This window comes from Calonectris borealis, chromosome 7 (assembly GCF_964195595.1).
Source record: "Calonectris borealis chromosome 7, bCalBor7.hap1.2, whole genome shotgun sequence".
In the NCBI taxonomy this organism is placed as follows: domain Eukaryota; kingdom Metazoa; phylum Chordata; class Aves; order Procellariiformes; family Procellariidae; genus Calonectris; species Calonectris borealis.
The window spans coordinates 16,488,673-16,505,572 of record NC_134318.1 but is presented as its reverse complement, the minus strand read 5'-3'; the positions used below and the strand labels follow the sequence as shown (position 1 = coordinate 16,505,572).

The 16,900-nt window shown below is 38.9% G+C and overlaps 1 protein-coding gene across 2 annotated transcripts; it reads left to right on the top strand.

The window, feature by feature from the left end:
• The first annotated feature begins 1,265 nt into the window (after positions 1-1,265).
• ANXA11 (annexin A11) lies at positions 1,266-16,684 on the top strand. Of its 2 annotated transcripts, XR_012674270.1 has the most exons (15): positions 1,266-1,326; positions 3,455-3,579; positions 4,957-5,334; positions 5,858-5,945; positions 6,332-6,426; positions 6,865-6,978; positions 8,166-8,256; positions 8,379-8,458; positions 8,631-8,687; positions 9,617-9,710; positions 10,478-10,573; positions 13,121-13,179; positions 13,771-13,893; positions 14,665-14,751; positions 15,933-16,684. XR_012674270.1 is itself a non-coding variant. In XM_075154372.1 (14 exons), the coding sequence occupies exons 1-14, from the start codon at positions 1,275-1,277 to the stop codon at positions 15,990-15,992; spliced, it is 1,512 nt and encodes a 503-aa protein (XP_075010473.1). In that variant the 5' UTR covers positions 1,266-1,274; the 3' UTR covers positions 15,993-16,684. The 2 variants fall into 2 exon arrangements, 1 of the variants encoding a protein (XP_075010473.1); XM_075154372.1 differs by lacking the exon at positions 14,665-14,751.
• The last annotated feature ends 216 nt before the right edge of the window (positions 16,685-16,900 follow it).

Below are 16,900 nucleotides of genomic sequence, written 5' to 3'. Positions count from 1 at the left end.
ATTTCTCTCTATTTAAATTTAAATGAGTACATGTGGGATGAAGTCCAAACAGTTCTTAAATAAATTGAAGTTTTCCTAATTGTATTTTCCTTTAATAAAAAAAAAAAAGTGTTTTTCCATTCCACTGTTGCTATGCAAAAGAGCCATGCGAACCAGAATCATAGAATCATAGAATCATTAAGGTTGGAAAAGACCTCTAAGATCATCGTGTCCAACCGTCAACCCAACACCACCATGCCCACTGCACCAGGGAAAGGGAAGTTAACATGATTATGCAAAACAAAAAGAATCCCACAAAACCAGCATCCCCTCCAACCCAAAACAAACCCAAAACAAAACTCCACAGCTGAAATCCAAAACACGGCAAAACAAGCCAGATGCAAAAGGCAGCGCTTTAGGGGAAAGAAAGGGAAGGGATACTGTTTGCACAGCAGTTTAAAAATAGACTAGGAGTTGTCCTAAAAATAGCTTTGAAAAAGTTAAGACTGATTGTGGATGTTTTCTTCATCTCGAACTCCTTGAGTTACTTTTACCATTCTTCCTGATAGTTGTTCTGTTTAAAATAAGGCTTTCTGTATTCTGGAAAATAATTTTCGTTTTGTCCTTCCTTTAGCTGTCCTTCCTTTTTGACCTCCACTTCTGTTTTGAACAGCTAATGACTGTGCACTTCTGTGCTGACAGAGACATTATCAACTTTGAGAGACCCAATTTGTTCTAGTGATCTTATCCTTTCAGTAAACCCTTCATATTTTATGGCAGTGTTGTAAGCATGAAGTGTGTCCCTTACGCTTCTTACTTTGACCTTGCACTTTTGCAGACATTTGCATTTAAATGCCTCCTAACACTTCTCATACAATTACTCACTTGAGGAAGTGGCATGTTTGTCAGATGATTTTCTACTCTTGACTAGTAAGTGTTCTGTGTAGGTTGCAAACTTCTGGAGACTTTAATGGCGCAATAAAATAAGCATTTTCAAGTAATACATCCTTAACAACGTAATAGACAAAGTAAGCAGTAAGTAGTAACTGAAACGAGTAAGACAAATAGTCTGAGGAGTGACTTTACAACTGCTTAGATATCTGAACATGTTTATTGGTCCAGCAAAAGGAAGTGGGAAGAGGCTTCCCAGGGAAAAGCCTGTGCGACTTGTGCAGTTTCTGTTTAAATTTTGGTAACTGCCTACTGCAAACATGTTGTCTGTTAATTTTATGTGGTGTAATTTGTGAAGCATTACAGAAAATAACTGTATCGCACATACTTTTCAGATCTTTGCAATGAGTTACCCTGGCTATCCCCCAGCAGGTGGATATCCACCAGCAGCCCCAGGTAAGTTGTTTAGATGAAGTAAACATTAAATGGCAGTGGTGATCCTATCTGGAGTGGAAACTGGCACGGACGAAGAACAAGACAGCAGAGGGTTTTCTTGATTACTGAAGCTTTCTGTGCTCTCATGTTAAGTCCTATTTTATCTTGGCTGGGGATTCTGATTTATATAATATGGATGTTCTACCATGTGCTCATATAAGGTCCATTTTCATTCATCTCAGTGAAGCACACAGCACTAGGAAATGGTCATAATTTCACTAAAATCAATAAATGTCAAGTTACAGTGTCCCGTCAATGCTGAGTCTTGAAAGCAGCTGGTGAGAAAAATGAGTACGGGGAGAAATCAGTCACACAATTTAAAACCATATCCCTCAAAAAATTAGGGCTTTAATTATGACATTATACCTAATTCACTGTTCTTAGGCAGATGGTTGTATATGGAAGGGAGAGGGCTGTTAAAAAGGATATCAATTATAATAATATAAAGCTGGTGAAACATGTAACTACTGCTTAGTATCAGGGTAATGAACTTTACAGTTGTTAGTATTGTTGGTAGAAAGAAAGGACTGGAGTCATAGAATCATAGAATCATACAGGTTGGAAAAGACCTCTAAGACCATCATGTCCAACCGTCAACCCAACACCACCATGCCCACTACACCATGTCCCTAAGGGCCTCATCTACACGTCTTTTAAATACCTCCAGGGATGGTGACTCCACCACTTCCCTGGGCAGCCTGTTCCAAGGCCTGACCACTCTTTCAGTAAAGAAATTTTTCCTAATGTTCAATCTAAACCTCCCTTGGTGCAACTTGAGGCCATTTCCTCTTGTCCTATCGCTAGTTACTTGGGAGAAGAGACCAACACCCACCTCGCTACAACCTCCTTTCAGGTAGTTGTAGAGCGCGATGAGGTCTCCCCTCAGCCTCCTCTTCTCCAGGCTAAACAACCCCAGTTCCCTCAGCCGCTCCTCATAAGACTTGTGCTCCAGGCCCTTCACCAGCTTCGTTGCCCTTCTCTGGACGCGCTCCAGCACCTCCATGTCCTTCTTGTAGCGAGGGGCCCAAAACTGAACACAGTATTCGAGGTGCGGCCTCACCAGTGCCGAGTACAGGGGCACGATCACCTCCCTGCTCCTGCTGGCCACACTATTTCTGATACATCCAGGATGCCGTTGGCCTTCTTGGCCACCTGGGCACACTGCCGGCTCATGTTCAGCCGGCTGTCAACCAGCACCCCCAGGTCCTTTTCCTCTGGGCAGCTTTCCAGCCACTCTTCCCCAAGCCTGTAGCGTTGCCTGGGGTTGTTGTGGCCGAAGTGCAGGACCCGGCACTTGGCCTTGTTGAACCTCATACAGTTGGCCTCGGCCCATCGATCCAGCCTGTCCAGGTCCCTCTGCAGAGCCTTCCTACCCTCCAGCAGATCAACACTCCCACCCAACTTGGTGTCATCTGCAAACTTACTGAGGGAGCACTCGATCCCCTCGTCCAGATCGTTGATAAAGATATTGAACAGGACCGGCCCCAGTACTGAGCCCTGGAGTCATACGGGTATGGTGAAATGTGGAGTTAGGCAAGCTAACTTTGGAAGGGGAAGCGGTGTACGGTGAGAAGCCAAGCTAGCCTGGGGGAGGATAAATCCTATTTCTCAGCAGAATATTCTGGCTTAGTTAGACTGCTATGCAGGCAAGACTGCAGCCAAGTCTTGTGACTTCGGTAGCTGTGAATGCACTGTGTCGTACTCTGTAGACATGTCTCAAATTAGCAGCCTAAAAAGAATTAATAATATCTTCCTACTGGAATACTCAGACAACTTCGTAGTTTAAGAGAAACTACTCTAGTCAAAATATGGTGTTTACAGTATTAACTCTTGAGAGTTAACCTTCAAATATGTTTAGAGTTGTTTTGAATGAGAACTTATAGATTCAATGATAACTAATATGATTAGAAATATCCAGTGAGGCTTCTCTTTATATCATGATTGCACTGCTACCCTGCACCTCTTCACTTGATTTTCCTTCTCCCAAACTGCTAGTGTTGAACAGACATTACATTAGAAATGCAAGTAGTAAGGAATAAGTTTAAAAAGGTGTAGTTTCTTGTTTCAGCACAGCTGTGTTTCCTTTCAGGTAGCAATCCTTGGGGTGGTGCTGCCTATCCACCTTCAAATCCACCTTCAAATCCACCTCCAATTGGTCTAGAAAATGTGGCTGGCTATGCCAATCAGTTCAATCCCAACTACATGGCTGGAATGGTGAGTTTGCTTTCATTTAATATGTTTTACTGTGACTTCCTTAAGTGCAAAGATGTGTTTCTGGCATTGCCGCTGAGACGTTTATGACTTGAGTTCTGTGTCTTTATGTCTAGTCTGTTTAGGTGTTGAGCATTCAATATCATCTACTGAAGAAAACGGTTACTGCAAGCTATTCCTTATTTTAGGAAAGCAAACCACTAGTTAAATGTTGATTTAAGAGTCTAACTTCAAAAGTCATGGACATAAAAGTAATGTAACTTGGCTTTTACTGTGCGGAGGAATCGGGGAACAGGCTATTAACACTGAGTAATATATTCACATAGGCAAAATCTGGACTGTGTTTGCCAATTACCTGGATTTTGGCCAGTCTGAATAAGGAACGAGGTTGTGCAATTTGAGGTATCAATGACTCATCCCTGAAAAGAATATGGGATCAGCTGTCTCTTATAAGCACTGATGTTTAACAGATGGCAGAAAAACCTTTCATATTGATTGAAGAAAATGCAGATGTTTCCAATGTGACCTTTTTTTTTTTTTGCATAGAGTAGAAGTGAGTGACACTTCTGACAACTTAGTCTTCAGAAATCTGCTGCATAACGAATGCACAGTTTGTAGGAAGACATTTGCATTATAGTTGCCTTTCTGAGGCAATGATTAAATTAAGTGATTTGGCAGCCAGCAGGCAAAATGAGCAACAAACTATCTAGGGTGCACATAGCAATATCCACAGCAGCTAGCTTCTGAGAACACTGCAATCATCAAATGTCAGTTCTTCTGGTTCCTCTGTAGAAGAGGGTCCGAGTGTGTCACGTGGGAAGATGATATTGCATGTGGAGTGGAGTATCTTTGTGGCAATTTCTGCAGATGTCTTTCCAAATGTAGTCCAGGAACTCTTGCTAGTTGTAAACTACTAATGCATCTAGTGCATCGTAAATCAGCTAGAGGTTGCTCATGGTAAATGCCTGCACTCAGATGATGCTGTGGTCACATAAGGCAGCCATGAACAGAGAAGGGATGAGCATAGTTTTGTGTTGCTGGGATTAATCGGTGTAAGTTTTTAGAATAAGAGGTGTGTGGCTATTGGCGCTCTTCCATGTGAGTGGTGTGTAATGCTGGATGCAGTGGCAGGTATGTGTCTGTTGGTTCTGCTTCTCGATGCATGGCAGCTGATGATTACAGTAAAGCAAGAGTCAACTGATTAAAGGTTTTTTTCCATCTTGCTTGCTAGTAAGACATGATTATTGCGAAGTTCTTTTGCGGATGCAGAACTACCTGTCTGCGTTGGTGGAGAGGGAGGTTGTATTGTATTACGCACGTTATTGAAACTCAACCGTTTGTACGCCTTCCCGTCTCTTGCTTCATTGGCTGTCATTGCAGGCATCCAACCTGGCAGGGACCTTTGGAGGGACAAACGTACCACAAGGCGTATATCCTTCAACACCTGCGGGTTATCCCCCAGTCCCTCCAGGTGGCTTTGGGCAACCTCCATCAGGACAACAGCCCTCTTATGGAGGGTATCCTCCACCTGGAGGAAATCCGCCATCAGGAATGCCAGCTTACCCAGGATACCCACCTGGCGCTGTGCCAGGCCAGCCCACACCACCGCCCGGTCAGCAGCCTGTGAGCTATCCAGGACAACCACCAGCAACTTACCCAGGCCAGCAGCCAATGCCAAGTTATCCACCAGGCCCAGCTGTGAATCCTTCTATGCCCTCTTACCCAGGAACTACAGGGCCTACGGTCTCTCCTGTAACAGTAAGAGCATTCAGTGCTTTTGTTTTGAGATGTGACCATGTATATGTTTCTCTACATTTTCTTTGTGTATATAAGTGTAAACTGACTCTAAAATTGAAAAGAAGGTCATGAAAAGAAGTTTGACTAAAGAGAGAGATGGATCCTTTCCAAAGCAATATAGGCTCATATGACTTGAAACAAATGCTGTCTCACCACATTATCCAAGAAGAAAGATTTGACGTGAATTCAAATTTAATGAAATTTGCCTTTCCTAACTTAAAAAGTATTGCCAGTATATACAGTTTCATCAAACTTCCATTAATTGGACAGCAGATTTAATATCAGTGAACCTTCCTGACCTTGCATTTTCTCATCATTTGGGTATAGAAATGAACAAATTGTTTATAGATGGGGTTTTTTGAGTTTTCTCTGTTATTTTTCTAACAAAAAGAAAATTGGTAACAGTGATCATCTTTCCTAAGTAGTAAAACACAATCTTTTACTGATTAACACTAATATACAACTCAACTTGGTCTGATTTTAGCATGGAAACCGAGGCACGATCACTGATGCACGGGGATTTGACCCTCTGAAGGATGCAGAAGTCTTAAGGAAGGCCATGAAGGGATTCGGTGAGCAGCCTGTGGTTTTACATTTCAGTTAAAAGTAGAATTGCAGCTTTGATTCAGCACTGATCTTTCTCCATTGTTACATGTGTACTGAGTGTGCTAGTTCACATGTGGTTTTCCTTGGTTATCAGAAGAATTATTCATGTAGGCATAAACAACATCATGAGTTTGGTATTTGGTTTTGGGGTTTTTTTTGTATTCTTACTGTGTTTGTGATTGGGAATAGAGTTTGAAGTTCTGTGGTTGTACTCAAGAGGAGATACGTGGATGAATTAAAGGCATACATGTCCTTCAGTTGGGTTTAGAAAAGATAGGATCAAATGGAAACAGAACGCTGAGTCCTCACATGACGTGCGTGCTCATTCTGTGGTGTTTGTGTGCATGTACAGGAACCGATGAGCAGGCTATTATCGATTGTCTTGGAAGTCGTTCAAACAAGCAACGGCAGCAGATCATCCTGTCCTTCAAAACAGCTTATGGAAAGGTAACTACATCATGAGAACACAATGAAGAAGAAATAAGAGCCTACATTCCTTCACTGGAAGTCAGAAGACTTAGTGTTTGGAAAAAAAGATTGGAAGTTGCTTAAGGGGAAGGTGGTTCACATGTCATAGCCTGTTCAGGGTTCTGCTTTTAGCCACGCTTGACTTTTTCATACAGTGTTTCAGATGAAACATACAAAGCAGTTTCTTTGCTAAATGGTTACTTTGCCTCTTTGGTCTGTGTAGTCTGTTTAATTGGACCTTAGTTACCTAGATGTACATGTTACATTATGCTGATTTTAGTGCTGTTAAGCTTTACTTTGAAGATGTATTTTTGATGCTTATGCACAAAGAATTCTAATTAAACTCCACAATTTTGGTGCTTACATTTGTCAGTTTTGGTCTTTATGCATTTTTTCCTTGTTTTTACTTCTCACTAGGATTTGATCAAGGATCTCAAGTCTGAGCTATCAGGTAACTTTGAGAGGACAGTCTTAGCAATGATGAAGACACCTGTCATGTTTGATGCTTATGAAATCAAGGAAGCTATAAAGGTTTGTGTAGGAGATACAAATTTGTAAGATAGAGGAAATATTTGAGCTGATAAAATTTTCGATACTCGTTTAAAAGCTTGAACTTAAATTCCCTCCTCTCCATCCACATATTCAACCCATTGTTTGACTGATCTGTACCCTGTTTCTTGGAGGCATATGATAGTAAAATTGAGAAATGTTATTCCCATAGGTTAAAGATAAAGACTATTTAATAGGTTTGTGTTGTAACAAAAATATATTAATAAATAAATACACAAAAAAAGGCAGAAACCAAGTTCTAACAGTCTCTGCAGTTCAGTTATTACCTAGTCTTGAGTAAGCTACTGATGCAGCTCTCTTCTAAGCCAGCTACTGCACGGGGCACATTTGTTTCTGGGTTTTTGAGTTGAGCTATGGGGGCACATATGTTTCTGGGTTTTTGCGTTGAGCTATGATGGGACTGATAATAAAACCGCTCAACTTAGAGTTTCCAGTGACTCTGTGCTCAAGAATAGTTCAGAAAACTGGGTTCATAAAGATTTTGAGCAGGGTGTACCTTCACTTTATCTTTTCCCCCACCTCAAAAGTGTATTTTCCTAGCCCATGCTGAACCTTTTCTAAAATATTATGGAAGTATTGTGTACTTTCTCTTTAAATCAATCAGACTATTTTATAAACATCTAGGTTTTTAAAATAAAACCAGGTCAAACATTTGTATGTCAAGACAATGCTTAAATGAAGGTGAAATAAATATTTCCATTACTGAGTCAGTACGTATGTTTACATGTTCTTTGGCCGCAATTTTAAAGTATCTAGGAGGATGAAATAATATTAGTTTTATTGTAATTGCAACTGCTATCTATTAGTTAGTGAAAGTTACATATTAGAATTAACAAATCCATCTTTAATGGTAGAAAAAATTGATTCTTAAAATGCCTGAAATCTGGTGTGAAGGATGACATTTTAAAATGAAATTTTGTTTTCATTATTATTTTAATTATCTGTTCAATTTGTATCTTTAATACATATCCATGTCTTGGAAACATGTTATAAGTAGCATTTAAACTACTTGCTTTGACTTCTCCTTTAACAAGATTATATTCTGAATTGTATTTTGTTTTATAATTTTATTACATTTCTTTTATACTAGGTTGTAGAAGTAAGATGAGAATCTAAAGGGTGTGTTTTCTCCATATGCTTTGTTTTAGGGTGTTGGCACAGATGAAAATTGTCTCATTGAAATCTTAGCTTCTCGCAGTAATGAGCATATTCAGGAACTCAACAGGGTCTATAAAGCAGGTTAGATTTGTTACAGTTCCATCAAAATTTTCTTCCTTTTCTTCCTTAATCACTGACTGACAATATGAATTTAGGAAATGAGCCGGGGTGTATGATGATTCATGACTGTGTCTCTCTTCCAGAATTTAAGAAAACTCTGGAGGAAGCAATAAAAAGCGACACGTCTGGACACTTTCAGAGGCTTTTAATTTCACTTTCTCAGGTACTTGCATGCCAGGATTTTGGAGTTTGGGTTTTGTGTGTGTGTTCGTAGGGTTTTGGTTTTTTGTTGTTTGGTTTTATTGTTTTGTTTTGTTTTGTTGTTGTTTTTTTTTTTTTAAAAAAAAAAAAAAAGAACCCACCAGCAACACTTTCGTATCTTCAAATTCTTTCAGGGAAACAGGGATGAAAGTACAACTGTTGACATGTCTCTTGTCCAAAAAGATGTGCAGGTCAGTAGAAATTCATCATCATTTCTAAGTACAGTCAACTCAATATACTGAAATTCGACTGTGTGATTTCTGCTTACTCTTGGTTTTGGACACCTTGTGACTTTGCCTGATGTAGTGCTTATGTTTCAGTGGATGGAAGTGATATGAAAAGCCCTGACAGAGCGTTAGAGCCGTGTAGCTCCATTACAGAGATGAAGCTGTAAAAAACCCCATAGGGGGTTTTTAAAAACCCCCCCATAGGTTTTTTTTTATCTCTCATTCTGTCAGCTCTCTGACTTTTTCAGGGTGACTGTTGTTGGGTGACTCCATTGTGCTGCTTATTAAGGGAATGGTCCAAAGAGATTTGAGGTGATATGGGTGTGGATTAAATTTTAATCTATTCAACACCTGCATTAGCCTTTGCCTGTTATTTAAGGAACTCTGGATTTTTGCGGCAAATAAGGCAGTTGGACCTAGTAACTCTTGCCCTTTTTTTGTGTGTTCCAGTTCACCACATATAGCGAAGAGAAAACCCTGAATCGTTTTAGCACACTACTGTCATATAAATAGTAATGTAATTAGTATGCCTTAGCCAAAAGACGAGAACATCCTAGAACATACCTAGAGGTCTAGAAAAAAAGCTAGACATAAGCCCTGTTAGGAAGAACAGTTTTCAAGTACTTTTTAAACAATTTTCCTCCTTTTAGTAATCTGGAGCTCTTGTGTTTGAGCACTTACATATCAGTAAGCTAGGAAGACTGCAAGCATAGCATATTGTAGGAAGGTTAGAAGTAATTGCTATTTATTGCTTGCTCCTGTTTTCCAGCAGTACATAGACTAAGAAATAAGTATAAAAGGAGGAGAGGCTGTAAGGAAGCAGATCTGTAACTCAGCTTTTCAGCCTGACTGCTTTTCTGAGTAATGAAGCATGAATTCACTTCTGTGTTTAGGAGCTATATGCAGCTGGAGAGAACCGTCTAGGAACTGACGAATCCAAATTCAATGCCATTCTGTGCGCAAGAAGCAGGGCCCACCTCAGAGCAGGTAATGGTGTCCTCTACATAAACAGTAACTTGATTATGTTGTATGTGATGATAAAAATTTACAACACTGCTCTGTGCCTGAACTTCCCCCGTCTGTAAAATGAGTGTAATGATACCTCAATGAAAAGCAGGATGAATTCTGCTGAGGGAAAGGGTACACAAGAGCTGCACATTATGATCATCTTTCTTAAATATCAGAGCAGGTAGAGGTCATACTTGTTCAAATGTTTCTCTGATAAAAGAATTGAAAAACTAGAACTGTTTCAATTTTGCATGCTTGTGTGTGCACAAGATACTTGCAATCCTTCCCTTCCCCTTTTCCTTGCTAGTGATTAGGTGTTACATCAGTCTATAGTGGTGGAAATGTTTTAATAACTACATAGAACTTTTGAAATGTGCTACATATTGAGGCATTTATATGGAAGGGAAAGGGATGGGTGCATGTGTGAGAACCTGCATGTTTTCTTCTTAATTTTATTGACACCCAAAGCTTTCCTAGAAGAATTTTCACTATTTCCCTTACAGTGGTTTCTTGGTCTAGCCCTTTAAAAATAAGGACAGAACTAGACAAGCTAGAAGGAGCATGATGACATGTAAATGGAACAATATAGTTGATAACATAGTATTCGTCTTTGAGATGTTAAAACTTGTGTAAGTATACTGTAGTACCAAGTTGAGAAGTGCGATTGAAATGAAGCCATCCAGCATGCACCAGTGCCACCTCTTTTTGTGAGGCTGACTCCTGAAATCTTTCTCTTCCATTAACAGTCTTCAGCGAGTACCAGAGGATGTGTAACCGGGACATTGAAAAAAGCATATGTCGTGAAATGTCTGGAGACCTGGAAAAAGGCATGCTGGCAGTAGGTATGTGTCATCTTAGCAAGTTCATTCCTGGTATTCCACTACAACTGGCTGAGGTGGTGGCGTCTGTGACTCCAGCTAAGGATGTTCGTAGTAATAATTCCAGTTTTCTGCTTTTTATGTTGAGCTATCTGTGAAGCCGTTTGTGGTTAGCAAAGCAGGGCACTTAATTCACCTCACAATGACAGATGAAGCTTTTACTTCAGGCAGCTGCAGAATTTAAATTTCACATGTTAAAGTGGGGAGAGAATTATTAACTGTTCTTGGCATTGTTTTAAGAAGTGATGAGAACTTGTACCAACCCCTGAGTCAGTGAGAATGGAATATTTGGAACAGCTTTGGAAATCAAGCAAAATTATAGACATTAACCCTCTAATTAGTTACCTCTACCTCTCTTTTTATTAGAAAGAAAACTTAAATTTGATTGCAAATGAGGTTATTTTTTCCACATTTCCTGTGGTTACATCTTTGTTAAATCTTTGTTTTTAAGTGCCTCCAGTACTTCTGAAGAGTAAAGACTCTTGCCTCAAGTCTACTATTGCCCCTTGGGAGGTAGTCATTAGTTTCCATGAAGTTGGGACAAGGCCTCAAATTGTTGTGCAGGAGTTTTATTTGGAAGGTTTTATTCTAGATAAAATTGTGGACCTCTCTCTTGTCTTTTGTCTCTCGTCTCTTAGACAAGACTGCTTCTTTACATCTCCATTTCTTTTTCTGTTTATTGCTGTGAATTTACTGTGGTATCAAGAGCTGCTACTTTGAAAGTGTTGTTCTTTGGTTTTGAATATGGTAGGGACTAGAAAAGTGATGTAACAAAAAAACCCCAAAAAACCCACCTACCGAAATAAATAGGAAAAATGTACTTTGCATCACTTGGAAACAAGATGGGAGAGGACATTTGGCTCAAACGCAACAGATTTTTTTCATGGAAGTTGCTAACAAAGTCTTGCAAAATGGGAATCAATTTTAAAAGCTTCATTTTTTTCACTCCTTTCTTGTGCATATGTGAACTATATAACTATTGTTCTTAATCTACTTGGCCAAACTGTCACTATAGTGGCCTTTTAATGACCCAAACTGGGTCCAGCTCTGTTGGTGTGATACATTTGCAGACCTTTTCCAGGATTCAGATTTTTTTTGCCTCAAAAAGTATTGTTAGAAAACCAAACTTAGGGATAAGAAATATTTCCTAGTGTTTGTAGAAAAAGATCGCCTTGGTAAAGAAACTGTACTGTCAGAGTTTGTAAGTCCTTTGACTTCATGGAGCTTTGCAGTCACTTGACAGGTCTCCATGTAGATACAGGTTCAGAATTGGGACTGTAGCTTGCAAACAAGTCAAGAGCCTTTTGAACAAGAATTGACTTTAATATTCACTGAATAACTCCTTTATTGAATAGATTTTGGTTTGGTTTTTTTATTTATATGTGTATATATATGTATATACACACGTATATATCTAGATCAGTCAAAGATGTTAGCATCATTTGTTCTGCAAACCTTATTTTCAGGGAAAAAAGTTTTCTAATTGAAAATATTTAATTTTGCTTTCTTTAAAGCTTTCTGGATTGTACAACTGGTAACTTACAATAACATCTTCAAACATCTTAAAGTGCAAGTGTGTTGTTTTAGCTGAATACAGTGATAAAGAAACATGCATTTCATTTGTCATTCGTTTTTGAATGGTATTATACGTATCATTGACAATTGTGTGTGGTGAACTGCTATCTCTCATCTACATTTTCCTATTCAGAAAAGTAGTTTTTCCTATATAGAAAGTGTGCTGCTGTGAAAACGTATTTAGGTTTACCCCTTTTGTTCTGTATTGATTTTACGTGATTGCTTTTGATACCTTCTTGTGCTATAAAATATAAGTCAGATGTGGTTTGTTCTCTGTGTAGTTTGTCACAGACTGCATGATTTTTTACTTGTAACTGACACAGGATCATTATGTAGATTTTAATTCTGATGAGTGATGGAGGATTCTTTCGTTATCCTGCTTAACATGACAGAATTTTTCAGGAGTCCTGGTGAACTTTGTGGCTAAAAAAAAAAGTGTAACTAACTTCAAAATAAGGGTGAAGTTTCAGTCGTAGGTGGCTTCCCACCTTGTATTAGGGCAGGACTTGAATTTGTCATACCTTGCAGATGCATGGCCTAAAAATTCTTAAATTAGGAAAAAGCCAGGAGCACCACTAACTATGTGTTCCTTCAAGCCTTCTGCCCCCTCCCCATCCCCTCTTTTCCCTTCATAAGCGAGCATCTGGTCATTAGACTTTAAAGATTTATTATGGCTGCTTCACGCTAGATCGTTTCTAGTGACGGAAAAGTTTGCTTTGAGCCATGAAGTGTAGTAGGTTCTTTAACTTTATTGCAGCTACTGTTGGGATTAAAAATCATTTCAGTGACTAACTGAAGGAGTGGAAGCTGCATTGTATCAAGTGTACGTTTATGTAAAATTAAAGCATGTGACTATTTAGGGCAAGCTCAGAAAATGACTGTAATTTCTGATTGAGGAGGAATACCTGATTACTGTAACACTGTTTCTTTTTGCAGTTAAGTGCCTCAAGAACACGCCGGCTTTTTTTGCAGAGAGATTACAGAAAGCTATGAAGGTAGGTGCCTGTGACAAGATACATAAACTTACAGTGTGGGGTTTTTTTAAAATGCTTGTGCAGCTCATTGGAGTGAATTGTTCAGCTGAAGGTATTACATTTTTCAGTGGTCAGATGACCAACAAGATGCAGTCATTATTATGAAAGACTGGAAAAATCTAGCTAATTTCATCCACTTAACAAAGAGATGCATACAACCATACCTTAAACAGAGAAAGTCTTCACTTGTTAAAACACAAATATGCTTAAGACTCATTGAAATTGATATCTTTTAAGTAGGGAGGTCTAGCTGAAATAAATAAATAGGCCATTAAACTCATCAAACTTTCCTGACCCCCTGTCCCTCTGATACCCCCCCCTTTTTTTTCCCTAACTGTTCTTGTGCAGAGAAATGACTGTTAGTGTCCTACCAGTAAATTTAATTTATTAAAGCATGATAGGCCAAATTCTGTTCAAGCTTATTGAAGTCAATGGGGTTATGCTAGTAAACGGCCATTTGTGGGGTGATGATTTCTCTTATTTTTTTCCTAGTGCTGTATCATCCAGCATTTCCACACGTTATTAATACATTATATCATTGTTTTGGTTCAGGGAGCGGGAACAAAAGACAGAACTCTGATTCGAATCATGGTATCACGCAGCGAGGTTGACCTGCTGGACATACGTGCAGAATACAAGCGGATGTATGGCAGATCCCTCTACACAGATATCACCGTAAGACTTGGAGATTTTATCTTCCTTGCCATGACATCCTTTCTGCTAGTAGAACATAGATCCTTACACCGAATAGCTGTTAACTGCACTGAGTGGTTGTGTTTGGTTTGCTGCATTTGTCAGAGAGTGGACGCTGAAGTGCCAGAAAACAGACAGCACTTGCTTTTGCATGGGGGCTAGATGAGCTAGAGATGGGAAGGAAGCCAACAGACAAGGAAGGACAGGGGAATTGGTCCAGAGGAGTTTTAGAGACCTGGTTTTAAGCCTGGTCTCTGTCCCCATCTCTGTACGTGATCTTGTAGAAACCACTTAGTCCTCCAATGGAGTAATGATGGTCCTCTACGAAGTTCCTAGTTCCTCTGTGAAGTTCCTAATATGCTTTTAAAAGATTGCCTGCTCTTTCTTTTCGAAGTAATTTTGGAAATTTTGGAAAATAGAGATAGTCGATTTTGGAAATAGACTAAACTTCAGATTCTTTAGCAGTTGATCCACCCTACTACTGCTGTTAACAGCTGTAGCAACAGTCAAGAGGATGCCTGGCCAATGGGGAGGGTAATAAGAGCTGGAGGGGAGAGCGAGTTCTGCCACTTTCATTTGCCTTGTAATGAAGGTGGCAAATCTGTTAAGCCCCTATTTATCCCTTCTGTTGACACTGAGGGGCTGCAACTTGGTGGTGTTTGGAAGGAATCCTGCAAAGATAGTGCGCGCCAAAATGTCTTGATGTGAGTCTTTTGCCTGCAACTATGTGGCCTTTCTGCCCATGCGCCACAGAGGATCACTTAGCAGAAGCTTCTTCCAAGTGTGTAACTCTGGAGTGAAGATGTGCTTCTGCTACAGTAGTTACATGCCCTGTAATGTGTGAGTAAAAAAACAGTGAGAAAAGCTGTACGTCTCTCTTTTTTTTTTTTCTCCTTCTCTTTTGATCTGGCATTAAAATAATTTTACTGTTCAGAAACAGGAACAGGCCATACCCATTTAATGGACTGAACTTATTCAAAACTTGGTTTCAGTGAATATGGGGCATGCCTGTGCAGTTATGTGTATGTAAAATCTACTTCTCATTTCTGTAAAAGTAGAGCTGAAAACATCCTTGGAAAGAAAGTTCTTAATTATTCTCTCTTTTTTTTGTAAGTGGACAGCAGTTCTTTCCTTTCAGCGCATATATAAACAGGAATGTTTTATGTTTTTCAGATTGTGCTTTACACATGCACAGGATTTTTCCTGATCTTTGAAGTGTCTCTTTGTCACTATTGTAATAATTTTTATGTGGACAAAACAGTTTTCAGTCATACCTGAAGATGAAGGATGAGATAAATGCACTAGCTGAAACTGTTCTGTGAAAAGGATTGGGAAGGCTCATCAACCAAAACTAGTTAATGAGGAGCTCCCAGGGAATACTGTTTACTCATAAGAGCACCAGGCAAATCTCAGCTAGCAGGGCCTTGTGTGATTAATTGCATGTTTGTGTGTGCCTCCATACTGACTTTCACTGCCCCCAACATGAAAGAGATGTTCTCTAATTGCGGGAAAAAAACCCTTAGATCTTTTGATATCAGGGCATTGTTTTTAATGTTTGAACATAATAAAGAATGAACTTTCACTTGCTGCCCCTGGAAAAATATCCACATTGACTGCAAGGAAAAGGACTTCTGTATTAATTCTTCCATATTTTCATACCTTTTGCTGGAAGACAGCTTTTCGGTGAGAGTTTTTTATTGAACTATTCCCCGGTAAAAGTAATTGAACCTGTATACCAAATTCAGATTGCTAAAGAAATATATTCTCTATGGACACTTCTGGTTCCAGTTATGGAAGGAGCAGATTTTATTTGTATTAGAGTGTTTTCTAATTAGCAGACTTTTTAATTTTTTCTTTTTTTCCTCCTTTTTTTTTTTTTAAATGATGTTAACACCTGCTTTCTTTCAGCCCTGGCTTCATCTCTTTTGGTCATTAATGTCATGTTTAGGATGCTTACACTTCTTTTTCCTCTATTTCAAAGTGTAAGTCTTCAACTTTTCTTTTTCTGGGTTTCTTTCCAGGGTGATACTTCAGGAGACTACCGGAAAATCCTACTCAAGTTGTGTGGTGGAAATGACTAAATGGAGCATTGAGCTTTTCTTAAAAAAGCTGCTATTTTCATGTTTTGCTTTAAAGCATCTTTTTTTCTCCAAGAGTAAATATATAATGACCTGTTTCTCCTAAAGCAATTACATTTTAAAAGATAATATTGCATATATCTTCTCTTCAGTTCAAAAATAGTAGGTAATAAATGCAAAAAAATACAAATATCAAGCTTATGTGCTATCTGCTCAGGATTCTGTGAATGACAGAATGCTCAGCAATCCACGAATGACAGGTCATTATTTCTTTTCTGCTTATATTATACTGAAATAATATGTTTGTTTTATGGAACAAAAATCACAGTTATATGATTTAAGGTTTTTATTTTGTATAAACATTACGTGCCATTTTAATGCAAGTTTTATATATATTGTATGCAGAGTTGGTTTCATGCTAGCCTACTCCCTGATATGTGGAGAGAACAGCCTTGAGTTTTTGTGTCTAGTTAAGACTGTTTTAAAGAAGTTTTGTCAAGTTCTGTTTGTTTTCCTTGATTGTTTTTCAAGGAAGATGTGTTCCACATTTCATTCTTGCTAGGGCAGCTGTCACAAGGCAGTAGTAATGTTGACAGTAGTAAAGATTCTATGGTTAGTGTTTTAAGGTTTTGGATTGTGCCTTAAATATATGTATGTAAGAAGAGATTATGAAATTAAAGCTGTCTATCTTCAAACCCTTTGCAGACTGTGTTTTGGTGTTCATGTTGATTTACGTGTGAGTGATGACTCAGTTTATGTAACTTAGTTTTTCCATAGAAGTCCTCTGCTTGAATCCACAGAATTATTCAGAAATTTTGTGTTGACAAGAGTTAGGAACTTGTGTGCTGTTGATGAGCAATTGTCTGTACATGATGTATGTAACCTGTAGTTATTGCTCAGTATTTTCATTT

Excerpts from the sequence above, each read along its gene's own strand:
- ANXA11 (XM_075154372.1), top strand. The coding sequence starts at position 1,275 with ATGAGTTACCCTGGCTATCCCCCAGCAGGTGGATATCCACCAGCAGCC. Across the intron at positions 8,459-8,630 it reads TTTTAATTTCACTTTCTCAG|GGAAACAGGGATGAAAGTAC; the intron begins GTACTTGCATGC and ends AAATTCTTTCAG. Across the intron at positions 9,711-10,477 it reads CAGGGCCCACCTCAGAGCAG|TCTTCAGCGAGTACCAGAGG; the intron begins GTAATGGTGTCC and ends TTCCATTAACAG.